The following is a 22,674-nucleotide window of genomic DNA, read 5'->3' as shown; positions in this document are numbered from 1 at the left end:
TTAGCTGGTCTTGATAAAGTCTGTTTAGCTAAAATACAGATTAGCTTGATCTAACTAACATCTTCAAACACAATAGTTAAGAGATATAGTGTAATAAAAGTATAACTGCTACACTGGACCAGTTAGAGCAAAGCTTAAGGTATAACTCAACCAAATATCATCAAGTGTTTAGTCATGTCCACCCCAGTGCAAAATGCAGTTTTCAATGGAGTTAAAATACCTTGATTATGCTAGCTCAATCTTTTTTTTAAGTACCCTGTCTCCCAAAAGCCTACAGTTTTAGGAAGCAAGACAAGTAATCTAATATCACACCTTTAAATTCTTCTCTAGACAAGGCCTAAACTAAAGCTGTATTTAAACAAAATATGTTAAAATGTTTTAACAGACATTGTAAAATGGTAGTGGAGACAGCAAGTTATACTTCAAACACAGGTGAGTTTGGCAAAATGTACTCTAGTTCCTCCTGGGTTTCACTTTACCCAGTGAATTTGTACCTGGGACCACGTGAAGAATTCAGGAGTTACAGAAATACCTGTATTTAGGGGCCCATATTTTTCACAATAATACAGGCAAAGAACTGGCCACAAAACTGTCTGCTTGTTATAAAAATCTGCCCTACCAGAAAAAACTAACCTTTTCAATACAAATAACTTCCAAGTCCTTATAGTTGCATAGAAAATCTTCCGACATTAAATAGCATACATAGAGCTATGATTTGAAGTCTCTACCTGGCTTTAAAATATTGATAATAGCTATGACCTGTGATTTGCCCCATTCATCATTGTTTGTAAAATAATCTCTCTAAGCATGATACCAGTATAGATGGTTAGTGTTGGCATAACAGCCCTGACAGTGCAAATAACTTGTCCATGACTTCCCCCACAGTGCAGCCACTGAATAAGTACATTTTCTGCTTCACATTCTCTACTTTATAGGTCTGTTTCAAGCTGCAGTACCTCAATGAATGAAGCATTGGCACTTCACTTGCCAGCTCTCCTTGTGTCCATACACAACACAGCCCTTCCTCCAGTTGTTATGCTAATTGTAAAGCATGCATTCTTTGGATGTTCTCATATTACAATAAACAGCACAGTTCCCTGATTAAGAGTTATTCAGGAGCTGCAGATCAAGGATGGAAAGGTCCTGCACCAATTTAAAATATTTAAAATACACTACTATAAGCAGTGGTTGCAGCACTACCTTTTGTTATCCAGCTTCCTTAATCCAACCCAGTTTTCAATTGCTTATAACTTGAACTGTTTGGGATGAAATTCTCCATGCCAGCTCTCCCCATGGAGTAAATTCTTTGGAAAATTTCAGCCAAAAGCAATTAAGCCGTTTCCATGAACGATGCTAGAGCAAAACAAGTAGTTTTCATATAAACATCCAGGCTATTATTTTAAGAAGTTTTAACTATTTGGCTCCTTGAATTGAGAGGAAAAGGCCATGGCTGAAACAGAACCAGAAAGTGAGGAACAAGAATGACATACGAATGGAGCTGGGTAAGAGGAGGAGACACAGAGAGCAAGGAGGTAGGAATTGGGACTGACTGGACAAGGATAATTGGATAGGAGCAAACAGTCAGGAAGGGCAAAAAGAGGATTGGGCTAGAGTCTGAAAAAAGTAGCAGTAGCAGCAAAGGTTAATATTGGGGAAACAGATAAAAAAAGTTTACATTCACTTCCTTCATGACTAGAAAGGAACAACTAGGACCAACAGCCTCATGCTTCATCAGGGTAAATTTAAACTGGAGATTAGGAGGAACTTTCTGATCATGTGGGTAGTCAAGCATTGATTTCAAGGCTACCTAGAGAAATTGCACAATCTCTATCCTTATAAGCTTTCAAGAGCAGTTGAGATAGACGTTTCGTTGGGATGGCTTACTCACGGAAGATCCTACTTTGAGGAGGGGACTGGACTAGACAACCTAGTGATGTCCCTTCCAATTCTGCCTCAATTACATTTTGCTTTTATTTAACTAGCAGGAGAAAAGAAAATTATTTTCTTAATTTGGACTAGTTCATTCAAAACTGAGAAACCAAATGGGAGCTGAAAAAGCAGAACTTTTTGCCAGAATGGATAAAAATTGATGATTAAAAAAAATGTTTAATGGATTTTTATTTAAATCAGATTTTTTAATTTACATTATAAGTAAGTTTCCTTTTTTAAAAATAAACCATTTTAACATGAAATTTGAATTTAATACAGCATAGGCTAAGGTATAAATTTAGTATAATCTATTATGGTAATTTAAATTAAATAATACGTTGACCCAATGAGCCTCTACTAAAACGTCTGGAATTAGTCTGATTTTCTGGAAACATCTAACTTTTGAGGTCAAGCTTTATTTGTTTATTTATAATACAAAATATTTCATGTATTAGCACAGTTGTTTTCAATCTGTGGTCTGCAGACCTCTGGGGGTCCACAGACTATGTTTAAGGGGCCCACAAAATATGACTATGATCAATCAAAAGTATATGAATACCAAAACTTAAAATTCAAAGGGGTATGGCACCTCTATTTGAGATGTCCAAAGTGGTCCATATCTACATTCAAATTCTTTTAGGGACCCACAAATGAAAAAAGGTTGTAAATAACTGTTTTAAGGGCTTGACCCTGCAAAGGATGCAGCATCTATACTACTGGAAGCAAAGGATCAACAATCCCTTCTGACTATCAACTATGAAACAATGTCATCACAGGTGTTGGAACTTTGCCTCTAACTCCAGAAGATACCATCATGGGTACTCTTTGATCAGGATTATCCACTAAATGAGTGATTCCCAACATTTTTTTTTTTTTTTTTTTTTACTGCGGCCTGGAGGGAGCAGGACAGGGTGTGCAGAGCCGACTGCCTCCCTTCCAGGGCTCCCTCCCCCCCCCGCCCAACTTTAACCCTAGAAGCTCAGCTGTGACCCCGGAAACCGCTCATCTGGGCAAACAGATGGGGGTCCGAGTGGGGGGCTCATGCCACAACCCAGCAGCCAACCTGCTGTGGCCTGGTACCAGGCCGCGGCCCAGTGATTGGGAACCTCTGCACTAAGCCCACTGGATGATATCAAACTCCCATTTTATTCTCTCTGCCTGAGCTCCGATTATCTCATCTCTCAAACAGTGAATGGTATGGTGTGGTACATCACAGGGTAAAGGAGACTTGAGGGAGAAGGAACAGAGTAAGGAAAAATGTGCACAACAGAATAGGCAAACACTGACCTCAAGACAGTGTAAGAAAACAAATAACATTCTATGGAGCATAAGCTAGTCCTGATCTACTGTAAAACTATTTCAATTTAAACCATGTTTTAATTGTTAGATGAGCCAATAGAGATGCACCTTTTTAAAAAAAAAAAACAAAAAATACATACAGTGGGAAAGATGATAAGTATCAATGATTTAAAATTGGGTTTTTGGATTATTGCTTTAATCCATGTGATTTAAATCAATCCAACCTGTTTTTTTGCAAGTCATCATGAGTGTCTGTACACAAGCACAGAGGCTGTTCTGATGCACTGTAATTACAGTGACCTAAAACTCATTGAATGAGCTTTAGATAAAGCACCCCATCCTCCATTTTGAAGCACAGGGATGCCAATACACAAGACACTGTGGCATTTTACTTGGAGCATGTGTACGTGTAAAAGTGCTCCATGGTTCAGTGGCTGTTTTCTTCAGTGAGAATTAATTAATAAAAAGTACAAATACAAAACAAGATTAATATCTAGTCTACAGTTCCTGCTTGCTGATTTAATTCTGTGTGTATGTGGTTACTCAAGAAACAAAGCGTAACAAAGAAAGATAAAGGGTGAAACAAGGCCCTATGATACACCGACTGAGAAGATGGGCGGTGACAGGAACCAATAAGGCAGTTGCTCAAATCCTCATTGGATTCAAGGCACCCTCCCCATTTCCTTGTTTGACCAATTCTTTGCTTTTGCTCAGTTTGACTAGGGAAGAGAGAGTAATGCTTCTGTTGTAAAGAATTCAGAAAGATTACAAGAGGTCAACATGTTTTGACACTATGGATTCCTGATTGAGATCTTTGGGTTTATCTTGTGAATTATGTGTAGGTGTTTGCACATCTAACAGTGCTAATATTGCACAGCACCTTGACGCACCCTTAAAAAGATCTCAAGGCACTCCAAGGTGCCACAACACCCTAGTTGAGAATCACTATAATAAGGTGATGCTGAATTTTCCATCTGAAAGCAAGTCAGCTCAAAGATAATATCATTAATCATTTTACTGCTAATCATTGTAAGCAGTAACATTCAGATAATGCACTAAACCAATGTTATTTTCAGTAAGAGCTGTTTCAAATGGATGCAGAACCTGGATGCTGTTATACACATAAAGGAGCAACAAAGCAGAAAGTTCAAATACTCTAGAGAAACATTAAGCTACCACTGCCAAGAAGGGATGAAGTGTTATTATAGCCCTGATGGTCTAGAAAATATGCTGAAAGCTATGTTTTTGGTCGTATCTTTACTTTGACCAACTGTAGTTGAGAGAGAGGTTATACAAGCATTAGGGCACAAAGCATCTTCTCTCAGGTGTGGGAAAGAACTATCTGAAGACGGGCAGGTTTTAACTTGCCTAACTTTTCTTCCAACTATATAGTTGGTCCAATAAAAGATATCAATGGAAACAAGCTTCATTCTCAGAAAAGGAAGGGAAAAATGAGGTGCTTCCCCAATAAGTGTAAAAAATTTTAAGTCACCTTCAAAGAACCAAAAGCAAATGCCCCTACTTCTCCTTTGGAGCATCAAGATTCCTAAATTGCCTTAAACTCCAGCTTTTTTTCCCTGACAACCTTGTTAATGCCATTGAACATTGTCAGTACAAAATTTTGCAGCTCACTTAATTTGGAAGCAACATTAAATTCAAACATTGCTCCAAGATTTCTAATGAATTTACTATCAAAACAAATAACAGAAGGAACACTGTAACAGCTGTTATATTCTTTTTCATATGAAGAGTCAACAAAACCTCACTGTATTTACTCAAATATAAGACGACGGGGGGGGGGGGGGGGGGAGGGGTGTGTGTTCAGAGCAAACTCTGACACTCACCCCTGGTTCCAATTATTTTTTATTTGGGTGGGGAGGGGGGAGGAGGGATAGCATCCTTTGTACAAGCCCCAGGCCCAGGAGCCTTGGAGTTCAGATGCCCCCAGATTTTTCTTGCTCCTACCGAAAAGGCTGAGAAGCAGCTAGGGGAGAAGCACAAGAGCCCCCATTGCAACAATATTGATAGGAACTTTTTTTTTTTTTTTTTAAATGAAAATTTTTCATGTTCCAAGCCAAATCAATTCCAAATCCATGAGTCAGTCAAGAACCATAAGTAGGCCTACTGCTAGCAAACATCCTCCACCCCACCTGGGGCTTCAGATATTTCCAAATCCTTGGGCAGCCATCCTATATGCAGACCCAAGCCCAGAAGCTTGGGGTTCAGATGCCCCCAAGTTTTGCTTGCCCCCAGCTGTAAGGCACCAGAGGCAAGCCAGGGAGGAGTCTCCCATTCCCATAAAACAGGCATAAAGCTTGAACAGCAAATAGGAAGCTTACTTTACATAACCTCCATGCATACTACCCCGTGCCAGAAAAGCAGTCATCCCCAGGGGCAGCTATGAAAGCTGCCTTAGTGGTCATGGTATTTCCACTGTCAGGTAATTGATAGGAACCTAAAATAGGTTAGTATATCCCATTTGAGTTAAGACATAAATTAGTGCATATTAAATGCAATCCCACTCAATGCCGATTCTTTTTAAAGTCATGGTGAGCCAGTACAATGAATACATTTCAACTTCCTCTTCACTCCATCATACATGATTAGGGCTCTACTGAACTTGAGGAGGCAGCCAGCTGATTTTGCAGGCAGATCCTAGGACCAGCTGCCATTTTTGCAGGCTGAGCATGGCAGGCCCCCACCATGCTTCTGATTGGCCAAAGGGTCCAGGCAGTTCCACCCCTCCCTGGAGATTGCCAGATGGCCCCAAGCCACGGCTTAAATTGCTTAACAATATTTCCCTTAAAGGTTTCCGCGGGCTTAATGAGGGGATTAAGCCCACAGAAACCATTAACTGATGTGTTATTAAGCAATCCAAGCACTTAAACTCTAAAATAAAATATCTTATTAAAATAAAGCTATACACAACAGGAATTGTAACTAATGCCCACTATATACGCTTTATGAAAGGATATTATAAAAACGAGTTGAAACTGAAATGCTAACCTTGAGACAGGCAATTCATGCCATTAAATGTGAACATGCTGCATCCAGCCACAGCTGTTGCAGACATTCTCTGTGTCTCTGTGGGGTGAATATACTTGTTCATATACTGAGATGACACGCTCAGCATCCATTGAGTTCATTGGGATGGTGAGGCAGCATCTTGCCAGGGCATACAGATGTGGAAAACAGTAACATACAAAGTCCCAGAACACAGGCATCCCTTTGACAGGGTTCATGTTGCATATTCGTTGTAGTGCTCTTTCTGCTGTCCCGGGATTGCTTTCAGTAGCTGATGGTCACAACGCAGAACAGACACCTGATTCGGGTCCAAAATGCAAACAGCACTAAGGTAGGAGGCAGCCAGTTGTCTGAACCATGGTGACAGTAATGCATCGTACCTATAGTACTGGTTCAGCTTCACAGCTATTTCCTGGAACATGTTCTTTCTCCGCTGGTTTTCATGAGGACAGCTTGACAATTCTTGCAATGCCTGGTCTTTGACCCAGCTTTTCAAATCCAGCAGCTGGTTGTGCGAATGGTGGATCACAGCCTGCTGACCTTCGAACCATATTAGAAACTCCATGAACTTGGTGGCATTGTCAACCACAAATATCACTTGTTGCTTTACTTTAAGAGATCATAAAATTTAAGCATGCACTGTGCTGGGTGTGATTTCCAACTTCTCGCTCACAAACTGCTGATAGTACTGCATATGCTTGGCGTGGCAACAGACCGTGTTGAACCAGGAATTCCATCTTGTGAGCACAGGCTCTGGTAACAGCGACACAATGACATGCAAGTCTCTACTCTGACTGGTAACAGACTTCCTGTACCAGACCTTACACCCTGGACAATGCTTGAAGGCTTTCTTATAGGAAGACACCAGGCTATTCAGACTGGGGAACTACGTGAACCAAATGTCACTTACTAAATACAGAATGTGCACATTGCAGGGGACATGAACTGCAATGGGTAACACTCCTTGGAGCACATCAGAGAAAGCCTTGCACATGTACACAGCACTGTCTGACAGGAATGCCGAGATCTTGTTAAATTCTATATGCCATAGCTGACAGTTACCTTCACAATGACTTGAGACACAGTAGAAAAATTGACAGATAGGAGGTAGACCAGCTCTGTCAGAAACACAGGCAGGTCCTGGTCTGCCCAGCTCCCTGCACAAAAACAATGTGCAGCATGTAGTTATATCGAGGGTCACTGGCTTCATTAGCCAGAATGGGGGAGTCATACTCTGCCAGTGCAGCCTTTGTGGACTCTACATGTGAAGCAATCACTGCAGAGTCTTGGTGAAACTTGTTGGCACACAGAAAACTGCCAACATCTGGCACATTTTGGTTCAAGTAAGTAGTCTTTTAACTTTGGGTGATCAAGTTTCTCCAGTGGGATGTTCATCGCCTCGAAAGCTTCCATGAGGGAAAATGCCACCTCTTGCCTTGCCAAGCTGCTTTCTATGGTCCTTTTAAAGAGAGAGGACATGTTTGCTTGTTTCTTGCTCTGACCTTCAGCCTCTGCAACAGCCTTTCATTTCATGTGTGCCTCAGACTCTAAGAGTCGATCTATACTGGTTTTCCTCAAAACATCCAGAGTTGCACTGCAGGCAATACAGAAGAGTCTATCTCCACTTGTGTGCAAGGTCCCTGCAGGATATTGTCTTACATGGTCGAGCGCCGAAACGTACTTGGCTGTCTTGGAGGATTTCTTCTTAGTTGGCACACTGAAGAATCCTCCTCATGCTACAGTATACCACAGCAGCATGCCCATTGGTGCTTTAAAAGCCAGAACAAAAGCCCTCCTGCTTTCCTGACTGGCCCCGGACTGGCTTTCGGACTAAGCCTATGTCACGGGCTCAGCCTCTGATTTGTTCCCTCTCATCCTCACCCCCCACCAACCATGCTTCAAGACTCCATGGTGTCCCACCCTTTTGCCTGCTTTGCAGATAGGGTTTTTTTTCCTTTCACAGTGAGCCCACCAAAATTACAGAGCCCACCTGAATATGCAGTTTCCATGAAAATCATGCAAACGCAAGTTTGGTAGGTCCCTACATACTATTAGTATGGCCCTCCCCTCAATGAGGTAGAGCCAGACCAGGCTGACCTGGACCTTATCTGCATATAAATTTTTGCAGAATCTGGGACCTGTGACAATAACACTTGGTTCCAGTCATGAGTGGGAGCCAATTAGCATGTGGATGCAATTGAAATAACAGACTTAGTGGGATAGCTTGCATGACTGGAGTACTGTCATGGATCAGTATAAACTGTTCAGGAAGGACAGGCAGGGGGAGGAAGAAAAGTTTCTCTTTATGTAGAAGAGCTGTATGATTGTTCAGAGGTACAGTACAAAACTGGAGATAGGCCTGTTGAAAGTCTCTGGGTTAAGGTCAGAGGAGAGAGCAACAAGGGTGATGTAACGGTGGGTGGCTGCTATAGACCGCTGGCTCTCAACCTTTGGTACCTTACGTACCTCTTGCTGATTGACGCAACAAAAGTGAAACTGGAAGTCCCACCGTGGTACTTCTGGTTTCGCCGCTGCGAGCCGAGTCCCACTTTTTCCACCACGGCCTGGGGCAAAGCAGCCTCCGTGGGGCCTCCCTCCCTAACCCCCAGCACACTGATGCTGGGGAGTGAAAGCCCCAGCACACCAGACATGGCAGGAGAGGCAGCAGCTGGAACTTCCTGCCCAAGCAAGCAAAGACCAAAATGCAGCACTCACATACTCCCAGGGGTACATGTACATGGGTTGAGAAACATAGCTATAGACCACCAGACCAGAAGGATTAAGCTTCTTCAAACTGCTAGTGGAAGTTTCCCCAATCACAGGACCTGGTTCTCATGGGGGACTCCAGCCACCCTGACATTTGCTGGGAGGGGAATACAGCAGTGCACTGCAGGAAGTTTTTGGAGAATGTTGGGGACAACTTCCTAGTGCAAGTGTCGAAGGGGCTAACAACAGGCCACAATCTTTTTGATCTGCTGCTCACAAACAGGAGAGAATTGGTGGGGAATGTAGTAGTGGATAGCAACCTGGGCAGCAGCAACCACAAAATTACTGATTGCAAGACCCTAAGGAAGAAAGGCAGGCAGGCAGCAAAGTAAGGACCCTGGACTTCAGAAAAACAGACTAATTCAGTCAGGGAATTGAAGGGCTGGATCCCTTAGGAGGCCAGTCTGAGGGGGAAAGGAGTCCAAAAGGGCTGGCTGTTCTGTAAAAAAACCTCACTGAGGGCACAGGAATGAAGCATCCCACTGCACAGGAAGACTAGCAAGTAAAGCAGAAGACAAACTTGACTTAGCAGGGAACTCCTCAATGAGCTAAAACATAAAAAGAAAGCTTATAAAAAGTGGAAACTTGGACAAATGACTAGGGAAGAGTATAATAATATTGCTCGGGCATGCAGGGATGAAGTCAGGAAGGCCAAAGTGCAACTGGAGTTACAGCTAGCAAGAGACATGAAAGGCAACAGGAATGATTTCTACAAGTATTTCAGCAACAAAAGGACGATCAGAGAAAGTGTGGGTCCTTTACTAAACAAGGGAGGAAACCTAGTGACAGATAATGTGGGAAAAGCTGAAATATTCAGTGCCTTCTTTACCTCAGTCTTCACAGGCAAGGTCAGCTTGGGAAAGGAGGTGAGTGTCACAACCCAAGGGTGTGATTTTTGTTTGTGTGCGCTTTGGCACTGCTAAATTATTTCCCGCCACTCGTAGCTTTCTTTGCAGGGTGCATTTCTAGGTTGCAAAAGAGAAATGCACGGTGCAAGGAGTTCCCGCCATTCGTATACAAATTTGTGTCCCACTATTGGCCAGTTCTAAATTATTCCTGCGTGGCGGCTAGTGATTGGCTTGCTAGCCGTATAAGAGGCTTGAGCGGTTTCCGCCCAAGTTGGAGATCTCCGGAGTCCCCCCCTGCAAGGGGGGACTCCGTAAACATCTTGAGGAGAACTCTAGGTGCGCTGCGGAGCCTATCGGACCCAGCACGTGTACCTCAGAGCTGGCTATAGGGGTCTGATCAGCCTCTCGCCTCTCCATGTCGCCGCCTGATCCCTTGACGTACCCTTCCCTGCGCGCAAGTTCCACGGAGCCTAGCAAACTGCATGTGAGTGTATCCAGAGCTCTGTCCAGGTTCGAGTCCTGCAGGTTTATCTTCCCGTCGCCGAAAACCCGTTGCGACGTACTCTCGTGTTCTGCACCTTCCCGTCGCCAAAAACCCCCTGCGATGAACTCTCGAGCCCTGCAGGTTCGAGCTTTGTTTTGTTTTGTTTTGTAACTGCAACTCAAGCAAGTTTTCCTGCCTGCACCGCGACCATCTTCGGTGTAAGTAAAATAATCTTTAATCAACCACTAAGCGTCCGTGCCTAATTCTAGCGTGCCGCCTGCCTTCCCCGACCCGGCGTGTCCGGGCTGCTGGCCACAGCCCGCCGCGCGAAAAGAAAACCCCCGAGGGCCTCGGACCACTCCCAGCCCACACAGTGAGCAGCCAAATTAAAGTGGTGAAAGAACAGGTTAGGGACTATTTTAAAAAGCTGGAAATATAAAAGTCCACGGACCCAGACACAAGGCACCCAGAAGTGCTGAGCTGGCTGATGCAATTACAGAGCCATTGACCATTATCTTTGAAAACTCGTGATGATTGGGAGAGGTCCCGGATGATTGGAAACAGGTAAATATAGTGGTTATGTTTAAGACAGGGAAAAAGAAGGATCCAGGGAACTATATACTGGTCAGCCTCACCTCAGTCACTGGAAAATTCATGGACCAGGTCCTCAAGGAATCCATTTCTAAGCAGTTGGGGGAAAAGAAGATAATCAGGAACAGTCAGCATGGATTCACCAAGGGCAATTCATGCCTGACCAATCCGATTACTTTCTATAATGATATCACTGGCTCCGTGGACATGGGAAGAGCAGTGGATGTGACATAACTTTGTATTTAGCAAGGCTTTTGATTCAGTCTCCCATAGTGTTCTCGCAACCAAGCTAAGGAGCACAGGTTGGCCAAATGGACTCCAAGGTGGACAAAAAAATGGCTGAATCATTTAAAGGATAGTAATCAATGGCTCAATGTCTATTTGACAACTGATCTTGTATAGAGTGCCCCCAGGATTGGTCCTGGGGCCAGTTTTGTTCAGTATCTTCATCAACAACGTGGAAGATGGGATGGAGTGCACCCTCAGCAAGTTTGCAGATAACACCAAGCTGGGGAAAGTAGTAGAAATGCTAGAGGATAAGGCTATGATTGAGACAGATCCTTGACAAATTGGAGGACTGAACCAAAAGAAATCTTAACAAGTTCAATAAGGACAAGTGCAAAGTCCTGTACTAAGGACACAACAATCCCACATGCTGACACAGGCTGGGAATTGACTAGCTAAGCAGCAGCTCTACAGAAAAGGACCTGGGGTTACAGTGAACAGTAAGCTGAACAGAAGCCAACAGTGTGCCCTTGTCAAAGAAGCAGACTCCCATGAGTGGAAGGGGAACAAATTCAAGGCAAACCTCCAATAATTAGAATCTATACCTGGAAAATGCTACCAAATTTATAAATTTTCTATATACAGAATTTAATTCTTAGGGTTCATCTTACATTCTAGCAAATATACTACTTTTTACCATGATGCTACAAAAAAATGACTATATGCCTTGGGTATCATTAGCATTTGCTGTGTAGTATATAATTCTTTTTGTATGGCTAATGAAATTGCTTTGGGTTTATAATAATATGAGCCAATTGCCCATCAGGAATGATGGCAGGGGGTAGGGGGGTAGTTAGGGTCTGGGCCCACTCCCCACCACAGTGGCAGGGGGAGGGCCCAGGCCTGATGCGGGGGAGGACCGGGCCTGAGGGTGGGGAGAAGCCAGGAGCAGCAGGCCTGGGCTGACCTGGCAGTGGTGGGGGAACAGGAAGAGTGGGCTTGGAGTCAACTGGTGAGGGGGGGGAAGGGGGGCGGAGATGGGCCTGGGCCCAAGGTGGAGAGAAGGCCCAAGCCCAAGCCAGGGGAGAAGCCAGCCTGACGCGGCAGTTGTGGGGAGCAGCAGGCCCGGCAGCTGGGCAGCAACTGGGGGAGGGGAGGAGCAAGCCTCCTCCCCCCCTAGGGCCTGGGCCCACTCCTCCCCCCCCACATTGGCTCGGAGTCCACCCCTCCCGTTTCCGCATCGCCACTGGGTGAGGCTGGGCCCGCTACTCCCCCACTCCGCATGGCAGGCCAGCTTCTCCCCCAGCTGTGGCTCGGTCCTCCTCCCCCCTCCCCCATGGGGCCTGGGCCTACTCCTCCCTTCCCCCCACTGCTGCTGTGGTGCATCCGCTATTCCCCCAACCTGCTTCAGGCCCACTCCTTCCCCTACCACCATGCCAGGACAGAAGTGTGGAGGGGCAGGTCAAGGCCAAGGCCAGAGCCAGTGGCCTCACCCCCACCTGTGGCATCCTGACTCCATCCCCCCTTCACCTGCAAGGAGTAAGGGGGGGTGCCCCCCCTGCTCCATCATTGTCACTTGCGGGGGGGACAGCGAGGCCAGCTGTGCTGCCCTCGCCACATCCCTGCCTCCATCCCTACCATCATCACCCCATCAGCTCCTGTCCGAACGCTTGTTTGCACTCTGATTGGCTGTTTCCCAGCATCCTCTGGCTCTGGGAACATTGGTTACCAGTAATTACTAGTATTCCTGCTGACCGTAGCATAGAATCTGATAGAACTAATCCAGTTTTTCTGACCCATGATTATCCTATATCACAAGATATTGGACCATAAAAAGTAAAGCATCTTAGAATGAAAAAAAGCTATTAAAGCATTTAAATCCAACCCAGCTCTTTCTAAAGGATAGAATATACTTTTCACCCTGTACTTCTTAGTCTCCCAATTGACTATGCCCCCAATAAAGCATGTACCCCACTAGGTAACTGTTTTAAAAATTAATGTCTGATCATTAAAAAAGAATTGTTTGATATTCAGTCTTTTTTCCTTTTCTCCGAGAGAGAGCAATTCCCAAAATTTGGATTTTACAAGTTATAAAGGGTTTACTTCATTCAATAAAGATAAACTGGAAGTAATTTGGCTTTCAAAAGATTTTTCAGTTTCAACATTTTTAGGCTGTGCTGGCAAAGTGATTCTGTGTTGCTGTTACACTTTAAGATGACCGTATCTATTATTTTTTCTACATACAAACACTAGCAACCCATATTTTTTACTTACACCTTCACACCCTTGTGGTCTACTCCCTGTCCCATAGTGGTCAGTTAGTCAAACTTTACTATAAGCTTTACTATCAAGTTTTCCTCAGACCAGTCCATCTAGCCCCCTAACCATTTCTAATCTTCTCTGAATCACCTCCAATTTAGGATATCCTAAATGTAGACAAATGACAAGCCTTTAGCTCATCTAATAATAACTCTTTGGCTCCCGAGGCAGCAAGTACATATTTTTGAGGGGAAACTATTTTCACATAACTATTAATGAATTTCAACATCCAAAAAAACAGTTTGCATAATTACATTCAATCTCCCTTAATTCAGAGGAAGTTGACAGTAATATTTTTATTGTAGTATTTTAAATTTCCTACCCTATACTTGTGAAAAGTTGATATGTGTTACCCAAAGTGCTACACCGTTTCTTTCCAGAGATGGGTAACATTTCTATGATCAATTAAGTGATCTATGTATCATACAAAGTACTTTGTGATGTGTTTTTGAGATTCTTTTGGAATAAAAATGAGCTACATAGATGTAAGTTATTACAAACCTGCTAATACCACATATTGTAAGGGTATCTAACTCTCTTAAAGATCTTAATACTTTCAAAGCTTCCTTCTGTTGCATGAGACATATAGTAAGAGACACTCCCTGTGATCAGCATTTCCTTCCTGTTTCTTTTATGTGACTTATGGACAGCAATAAGTGGATTACCAAACTAGACTGCATTCACCAAATCCAATACTCACTGCAACCTGGCCAATACACTGTTAAGCCCCACTCTACATGTAAATTTACCTGAGAATAGAACAGAAAGGTTTAGCAACAGTGCCAACTCCTCTGTGATCAGAGAGGGACACTGCCCACATGATGCTTTGAATGAAGTAATGCAGCTTCATTCAAAATGTGAAAAATACACTGTGGCAGGGAAAAGAACCTACATGCAACCAACCAGCAGTCCCAAACACCAAAACATTAGACACCCACCTCTTAGCAAAGGCCCCTGTACATTCAGTGCCTTGAGCACTGTTTGATCTATAGGCATCATCTTGTACTCCTACTCTTCAGCTAGCACCCTTGGGGGACACTTTTCTTGCATAAATAAGATTCCAAGGGTCGAAAGGTCCACAGCAGTCCCACTGATCTCTTTTCCCAAGAGCCCCTTCAGTTAATCCACATCCCTCTGAGGGTTTACCATCAGAGCCTGCCTAAGGCTGAGAAAGGTACATACTACTAAACAGATCAGTGACCCCTCATAACTAGATGGAAACAGTCAACAATCAGAAACCTTAATCTGTGCTACCAGGGCTCCCATACAAGCAGCTACAATGAAAAAAATATTGTTCAATAGAGACTCCTGGAGTTACATACGTGCCACAAATAGGAAAGGATCCAGAAAGACCAAGTAAGCCAATCAGTGTGCAGACCTAACATCTTCCTCCAAATCCTTACTTTTAATGAGAACAAATGGTGTAATGTTAACCCAAGTGAGCTAACAGTTTAAAATCCTACTGCAGACCAAGCAGTACATACCTTTCATACATGTCAGCAGGTCAAGTTAAAATCCGAGTTAAAAACAAAAGGGGAATCTAATCTTTAACTTGAGCTGCTAACTTCCATCAAAATGACAAGCTTCCTCATCTTCTCTGGGATTTTTACTGGAGTTAAGGATACACTTTTTTTTAAGCCTTTTTCAAAAGATGAAAGAAATCAAATGGACCGCTCTGCACTGACCAAACTGAGACCAGAACCTACAAGCATTCAGACTTTACCGGGGAACATTCCTCTTTCTTACAAATACATTTCAATTTGGATCTTGCTGAGGGACCTACATGATTTGCCTACAGCAAAGGCATCAAACACGTGGCCTCAGGAGCTGTTCCCTGCAGCCTGCCTGTGACTGTAGCCAAGGAATGCAGGGCTGGCTAGCAGGAGGCAGGGAACTGGGGCCATGGGGCCAGCTGGGCATGGTCACTGGTGGCAGGGGGCAAGCAAGCGTCCAGCTCACAGCGGGGGGTGACAGTTGCAACAGGAAGAGCCCCCCAAGATCCCACCGAAGGCCGCGGCCCCACCGGTATGGCCCAGGCAAGTGACATTTCACGAGCCAGCAAAATGGTCAGCAAGTAGGGCGCTGCTCAAAGGCAGGGCGAGCTCTGCCCGCGGGCTGAGCTCCCGCCATAAAGACACGCTCCCTCCAGCCCGGAGACAAGTGCGCGGGGCGGCACTGCGAGCCCGGCCCCGGGCTCCGCTTCCCGCGCCGCCTCGAGCGGGACCCGGCCTGCGCCGCCGGAGCTGAGCTCCCGGGAAAGTCCCCGCGGCCGCCCCAGCCCGGGCAGGAGGCTGCGCGCGGCGCCACCGCCCGGGGCTGAGACAGAGCGAAGTCCGTCCCGGGGGGGCAGGGGCAGAGGCGGCGACCGCGCGGGACCCGCCGCACCCGCACGCCGGGGCCTGGCACCTCCTCGGGCGCCGCCGGCAAGGAGGCACCTGCGGCAGGTGAGGGCCGGGCCAGGCCGGGCCGCGCAGCGCGGGCGGGAAAGGCGGGGTCCGGCCCCGCGATACTTACGAATTTCTTGGACTTGCCAGAGTCCGCGGGTGCCGCCGCCTCCTCCGGGCCCTTCCCCCGCCGCTTGTCCCGGCCAACGCGCGCCGAGCCCCCGCCGCCCTCCATAGTGCCGCCGGCTCCTCAGGCCGCGCCGCTCGCTCGCCCGCCCGCCCGGCCGCCCGCTGCAGCCGCGCCCGGCCCCGCCCGCTCATTCCGCAGGCAGCATCTCATTAGCGGACGCGGCTCCTCTCATATTCATGAGGGGGCACTTCCGCTTCCGGCCTGCAAGAGCGCAGCCGCCCGGGCGCGGAGGGGAGCTGCGCCTTGCGCGCCCGCGGCCTGGAGGCAGCGCGGCTCAGTGCTCGCCCTGCCGCTGCTCGCGCCAGGCCGGCCGGCGGCCCGGCGCCTTTGGTACGGCGCCGCTGCAGGGCGCCTGTCTTGGAGACTCGGGCCCAGGGGAGCCTGTCCCTGCCGCCGCCCAGCGCCGCAGGCCGAAGAGCAGCGGAGGCTTAGCCTGTTGTGCCCATCCCATCCCGGCTGTGCTTCTCACTTGCTGCCGCTGGAGAATCAGAGGCCACTAAAAGCAACCAAACTGAGCGGGGACGGCTGTGGCTGACCTCTACCTGCAATTCTTGCAACAGCCAAGGGAAAAGCCTTTTCGGAGGCTGAGGCTTATAGGAACCACAAAGGCACTTGTTGCAGGTCTGTAAGAAGAACCTGCCTATAATAATGACAAAACAGAACTGGCTGCATGCCAAAGCCAGCAGGGACACACATTTGGGACAGGAGGGGTGAGCCCCTGCATGCCTTGGTTGCAGAGCTGCTTCTCATTCCTCCTCTTCAGTAGACTGATCCAGCCCATCTCCCTTGTGCTTAACAAAAGGGTCAGCTGTCCTGCCCCTGCTGGGGCCCAAACCCAACCACCAGCCTAACTTGCCTGAGCTCTACGCCCCACCGTTCAGAAGCAGAGCCTGGGAGGAGTTCTGTGCCAAAGAATTCCCAAACAATAGGAATAGGGTTTACTTGTGATGGACTCCCTCCCCCATATTCCTAAAATTTCCTCAGCCCCCCCTGCCTCAAATTTAATCCAGGTTAGGAGTTAAAAATTGCTCAACTGCATTTCGTTATTTAAAAAAGGAAGTCACCTTATAGGTGGCTCAGCTGAAAATGCTCTTGACACTGAAAAACAGCTGCTGATGGTTTCTAAAGTTGAAGACCATCTGTATTTATTAATTTTCCCAGAGCAAAAGATACAATATCACCAAAATGAATGGGGTATTTTTTAGGTAAACTATCAGATTTTTCTGTCATTCAAACTCAACTCCTACTTGCCTGTTAAGAGCAGTAAAATCAAAGAACAGGCCTCTTGCAGAATAAATTACTATTAGGGAAGCACAAAATGCTGTACCCTTCTTCTCTCAAGAACAGCTTTCAATGTCCTCTGGAGTAGTATACAAGCCTGGCATTTTTTGCTGACAAACAGAAAACTCGAAGCCCATTTTCTCCAAGGTGTAGCCAGCCAAGATATTGCCAAAAGGCTTCCTGAATTTCTATCCCATCCTCTCTAGCCAGGCCAGTGAGAAAAACGTAGCTGGAGAGTGGGATCACTAATCCTACACTGCTTGCTGCTAAGCCTTATAATTTCTATCAAGAGGCTGAACATGTCCTGCTGGAATCTGTGGAACCTTTTATTAAGAATTGTTATGCTTTGAAGTAGAAACATTCTAAAGTAGGAGACATTCTAGGAATGTTAATCCTGTTATTTAACCTATTCAGATTATTCTGCATTATTTTTACCAGTTTATATTAAATAGGTTTTTGTTATGTGAAAGAAAAAAAGACTATAAATGCCAATGCAATAGAAAAAATAGCATATGGAAATACCTTCATAATCTATTTCGCATTTCTTGACTACCTCAAGCTGTAAGAACTCTCATGAAAAGGTCCTAAATGCAGTGAGAAAATAGAAATGAGCCATAGGGAAACAAGGGAAAGATGACACTTGGAACATACTGTACCAGTCACCGGAAGGTTATTGTGCATAGGCAAAAACCTGTTATCCTACAATACTGACCTCACTCTAGAACTGTTTCATCAGGACTATCAAGAGAACAGCCCATACCCATCACCTTCCTGTAATGATCTGTAGATCAGACAACTGTAAAAAAAAAAAAAAAAAAAATCCAAGTGTCATCACAATTGTAGAAATCTTCCTTTCTTCTATCCTGTTGTTGCCAGACCTACAATGTAATTTAATCCCAGTAGGACCAGCTTTCTCTGTCTCCTGAGAAATGAAGATGACTTCCAGACCAGAATTGTAATATCAGGCATTTTCTTACTAATGAGGATCTAAGGAAGTAGTGCCCTTGTCAATTAATAAATCCTAGCTTCTTTGGTAGGCTCCAAAATAAACAATTCTTCAGGGGATAAAAAAAAATCCTTAGGAAAGTTAGTTATGAAATTTCTCTCTTCCCAAATGCTCCAAATATTTCAAAAGCTATGTATGCCAAAATGAACCAGATAATCACTCCTATAACTCTACTGAGAAGACTGAAATGTAGTCTTCAAAAGTCTTCTGAAGAATTAGATTGAGACCTAATTTGAGGCTTTTCAAATATTATACACAATTGCTTCACTGTCGTATGTTCAAGATAATGATCACTAAATTCTAATGATGAAGTACTTCCATGTTTTTTCCTTTATTGTATCACTGCAATAGATCTGGTACACTGGTCTATTTTTATTTATTTGTAAATAAATACCATAGTTGTTATGGACATTTTGGCGATTTTGTTGCATTGCTGTCAAAATAATTAGTGAATGAGCCTCTAAATTGTAAATACTGCCATAATTAGTTTCTTTGGAAGCCTGATTTTTGTTGCCACTCTGGCCAACCTTTGTCACCTGCCCTTCTCTTTTTAATTGCTTAATAAAAGGATTCATTAAAGCAATGGGGGGGGGCAAATTTTGTCAGGCATGCCACAAATTGGATCTACATACTCCTCAAGTACCACTCTGATCCCCTTCTTCTGCTCAATCTGCTACTCCTGTTTCCTGCCCTGTGCTCCCTGCCCAGTCTGCTGCTCTGCTTTCTGCTTCCTGTCCAATCTGATGCTCTGCTGCCTGTCCTCTTCCTGATCTGCTGAATGCCACACACAGAAGCTGCCTACCCCACTTGTGGCATATGTGCCACAGGTTGGCAACCCTTGCTTTAAGGGACTGTTACACTTGTATATCACAATTCATGGATTTTTGATCTGATGTGAATTTGATCCTGAGCAAATTTTGAAGGTTCCTTTCAAGTACAAAAGTAGTGCTCATATTATAATTTGGCTGAACTTCTGTGGCCACTACTTTTATCTTATGCAGGTGAAATCCTGCTAGTCTCCCCTTCTATTATTTGGCAATGAAATAATATGGATTTGCAACCTTATCCAAAATCTTTACAAAATTGCACCCTTTAATCTATTTAGTGCCCAGCTTGTTTGTTATATCAGCTAAATGAAACAGCTGATCAGAAGACAAGAGAATGAGTAGACTGGATGTTGAAAAAGCACTTTAATTTGGGATTGGGCACTTAAGTCCCTCCGTGCTCTCTAAACACACAGGCCTTTGTTGCTGCAGAGAGCCAAGATATTTTGTAAGTTTCTCATACCATTTGTGGCATTCAAGTGAAACCTGAAATTCAGGGGATTTCTGTTCTGAGATAATCAAAATGTCATGTAATCATTCCTGTAAATCCAAGCAGCCATTTTCCTAGCCAAGACTTAAGAGCCTCTTGCATTAAAGCAGTGGTTTTCAAACTTTCTCAAGTCATGGAACCCTTTCATATCAATTCTGCTGTGAAACTCCTTCCCCTATCCTGTGAGCTGACATGGAGCCAAGCAATCTGGGATGGCAGTGGCAGCACACCACCTCCCAGCCTGCGCCATTACCCCGTCTCTTTGTGGAACCAATGATGACCTATTGTGCAACAGTCTGAAAAACCACTGTATTAGAAGAAAGGCAGCCACTGTTAATGAAGTCTGCCAAGATTCTACATGGAGCTTGCCTTAATCTTTTCTAAACCATTACTCTTCTATTGGAAGCTAAATCATATGCTGAATGAGGGAGAGCGGTGCTTCCTTCTCAACTACCACTCCCCAGACCTTGCCTGGATGTTTGTGACTGCTCACGAGTCTCTAATGATTGTGAGCTGCAGAGATACTTTTTACAAGAGAAAAGGAAAGGATATTTGTCAGTGACTATTATTGCCACTTCAAATCCACATTGGAGCTTCTCATCCTTCCCTTTTCTAAGCTAGATTTCATTAAAGTTAAGAACCAAGATACAGTTAAGAGGCAAGGTCTTTTGTACCCTTCAAGCTAGACTGCATCAGTGATGTACAATGCACATCCAGACATACCTCACTTCCAAGGACCCATGGTTCAATGGAGGGCAAACAAGGTTAAATCTGCAGAGGCAATGTGTTCAGAGAAATCTGCTTCCAGGTAAGTAACCTTTGTGCTTATGCCCATTCTGTAATCTTTTCATCATCCATGTCATAAGATGGTAGTTCTCAATCTTTTTGGATTCCAGGCACCCTTCCGTAAGTTTTATGAATTGAGTGGCATCCAATTTTAAACACTAATTTATACATTACAGTGCTTACCACCTTGCAGGAGGGGTCAGGCAGGGACAAGCCTAAACCTGCATTTATCTGCTTTTCTCTTCCACCTCAGGGCACCCTTAAAAGGATCTGGCAGGATCTGGCTAAAAATCAGTCATGAAAGTGTACTCAAAACAAGGGTCCCCCTTTAAAAAGGAAATCAAAGTCACAGTGACTAGTCTGAGTTTCTGTTACAGGCATGGGGAGGGGGGAAGAGGAGAACATGTATATATAAACAGAACAATGGTGAAGTAGTAGCAGAACATTACTATAGCTACTTTTATCTTAGAAATTCTAGGCTGCTTATAACCTAGTCACATCTATGTAGGTCAATATTCTTCCCTCTTCCCTTTTTCCAGCATCTATCAAAATCACTTGGAAAAATACTGTAGTGAGGCACCACAGGATCAGCTGCCAAGAATGTCATTGATACCCATTTTCTTCCATTGCTTTAACTACTCAATTTATGAGATCAAGATGTTCTTGAATGAAAGCAGCTGGCTCAAACTCAACCCAGGAATGTTCAAAATGATGCTGGCTAAAAGGGAGAAGATGCATTGAGGAGATAAGATAGTTCCCTCTGCTACTGAAGGCATACATCCTTCATCAAAGCAGTCCCAAAATCTTAGGCTACTGTCTAAATTGTCATTCTTCTTTCAGTGACTAAACACTTCTCCTTTCACTTCAACTCACTATGAAATGTCACTCCTTCCTCCTGGATGATTCTGAGCCTAAATACAAGAATCATACAAAGGCTCCAGATAGTATGAAATGTACTGCCATCTTCTCCACCATGTGCATGCTCCAGTCTTCCACTGGCTCCCAGTCCAATGTCATTTTAAGGCTTTAATCCTAAAGTTTAAAGCCATTAATGGTTCTGGTCCAAGCAACAGCCAAGGCAATATCAGTTCATACCCACTAAGACTAGCTGTGTTTCTCCATGTCAACTCTGTCAGATTAAAATGCACAAAAAGCATGAAAAAGCTGGGAGCCACAGTATTCCCAGTCAAGGGGTTATGGTTGAGGAATAAAAAATGACAGAGATTAGAAGACTTTAATGTTTTATCACCTTCTGAAGCTGCTGAAAAAGGTTAACAAAAAAACCCCTTTTCCACTATTGACAGGACATTCACAACCTCAGCCAGACCCATATTTCTAAGACTGACCCTCAGCTCCCCCCCCAAAAAAAATACTCCACACCCACACTTCAAAACAGCTTTCTAAAACTGGAAAGAAGAAGTCAGACATTAAGAAAGCTTATAGGGACTTTAGTATTAATCTTTTACATGGAAATAGCTTGCATATGGGCAGCAGTACAAAAAAACCCAACCCCTTAGCTAAGTGACTGAATGCATTAAATTGTGGTTTTCTATGTAGCAGAAAGCTAAGTCCATTATGAACTGTAATTAGAGCAATACACATCTGTGCAAGTGTTTGTCCTCAAACATTTCCTAAAAATAATTAAATCATCCTTTATTTAATTTCAGTTGTTACCATATCTTGGCCTCATCCCATATTTTAGACCACAGTCCTGTGAGCACTGCATCATTTAATGTCAAAGCCTTGGTGTTTAATGTGCATAGGTCTGCCTAATTAGACTGGTTCTTTAATCCAGAGTGTTTCTTCCTCTCTGACAAGTGAGTTACAGTGGGAGATGCAACTCAGAAAAAATTTCAATAGACAGACATGGCTTCCAAATGAGAGACTTTTAAAGAGCACAAACAAAGCCCGCCATTCAAAAATATGGCTTAGTTCAAAACCTGTCAGTAAAGACTCATGGTTTGGGGTCTAGAAAAGAGTGAAGGCCTACACAATCCAGTTCATACTTGTGATATGCCCCACAGTGGAATCGGGGGGAAAAAGAAGCAGGTTAGGATTATCTGTTGTTTGTGAGGAACATAGACTGAAGACCCACTAAAGAATGGACCAGTTTCTGCTCCTCATACTATCCCATAATAGAAAGGCAGCAGGGTGCACAATAAAAGTGAGGAGTACAACCAACCTACAGAAATCACTAATGCACAAAATACAATAAATCTAAATCTATT

General features: G+C 44.4%; 1 protein-coding gene across 2 annotated transcripts in view; it reads right to left on the bottom strand.

The window, feature by feature from the left end:
- DIAPH1 (diaphanous related formin 1) overlaps positions 1-16,144 on the bottom strand; it is a 68,500-nt gene extending 52,356 nt beyond the window's left edge. For both annotated transcript variants that reach the window (XM_059733339.1, XM_059733340.1), the window contains exon 1: positions 16,000-16,144. In XM_059733339.1, coding sequence (XP_059589322.1) covers positions 16,000-16,104 — 105 coding nt within the window. In that variant the 5' untranslated portion in view covers positions 16,105-16,144. The remainder of the gene's footprint in view (positions 1-15,999) is intronic.
- Positions 16,145-22,674: the final 6,530 nt, after the last annotated feature.

This window comes from Alligator mississippiensis, chromosome 9 (genome assembly GCF_030867095.1).
Source record: "Alligator mississippiensis isolate rAllMis1 chromosome 9, rAllMis1, whole genome shotgun sequence".
Lineage (NCBI taxonomy): Eukaryota > Metazoa > Chordata > Crocodylia > Alligatoridae > Alligator > Alligator mississippiensis.
Note: the sequence above shows the minus strand (reverse complement) of the source record. Positions and strands in the feature narration are given on the sequence as shown.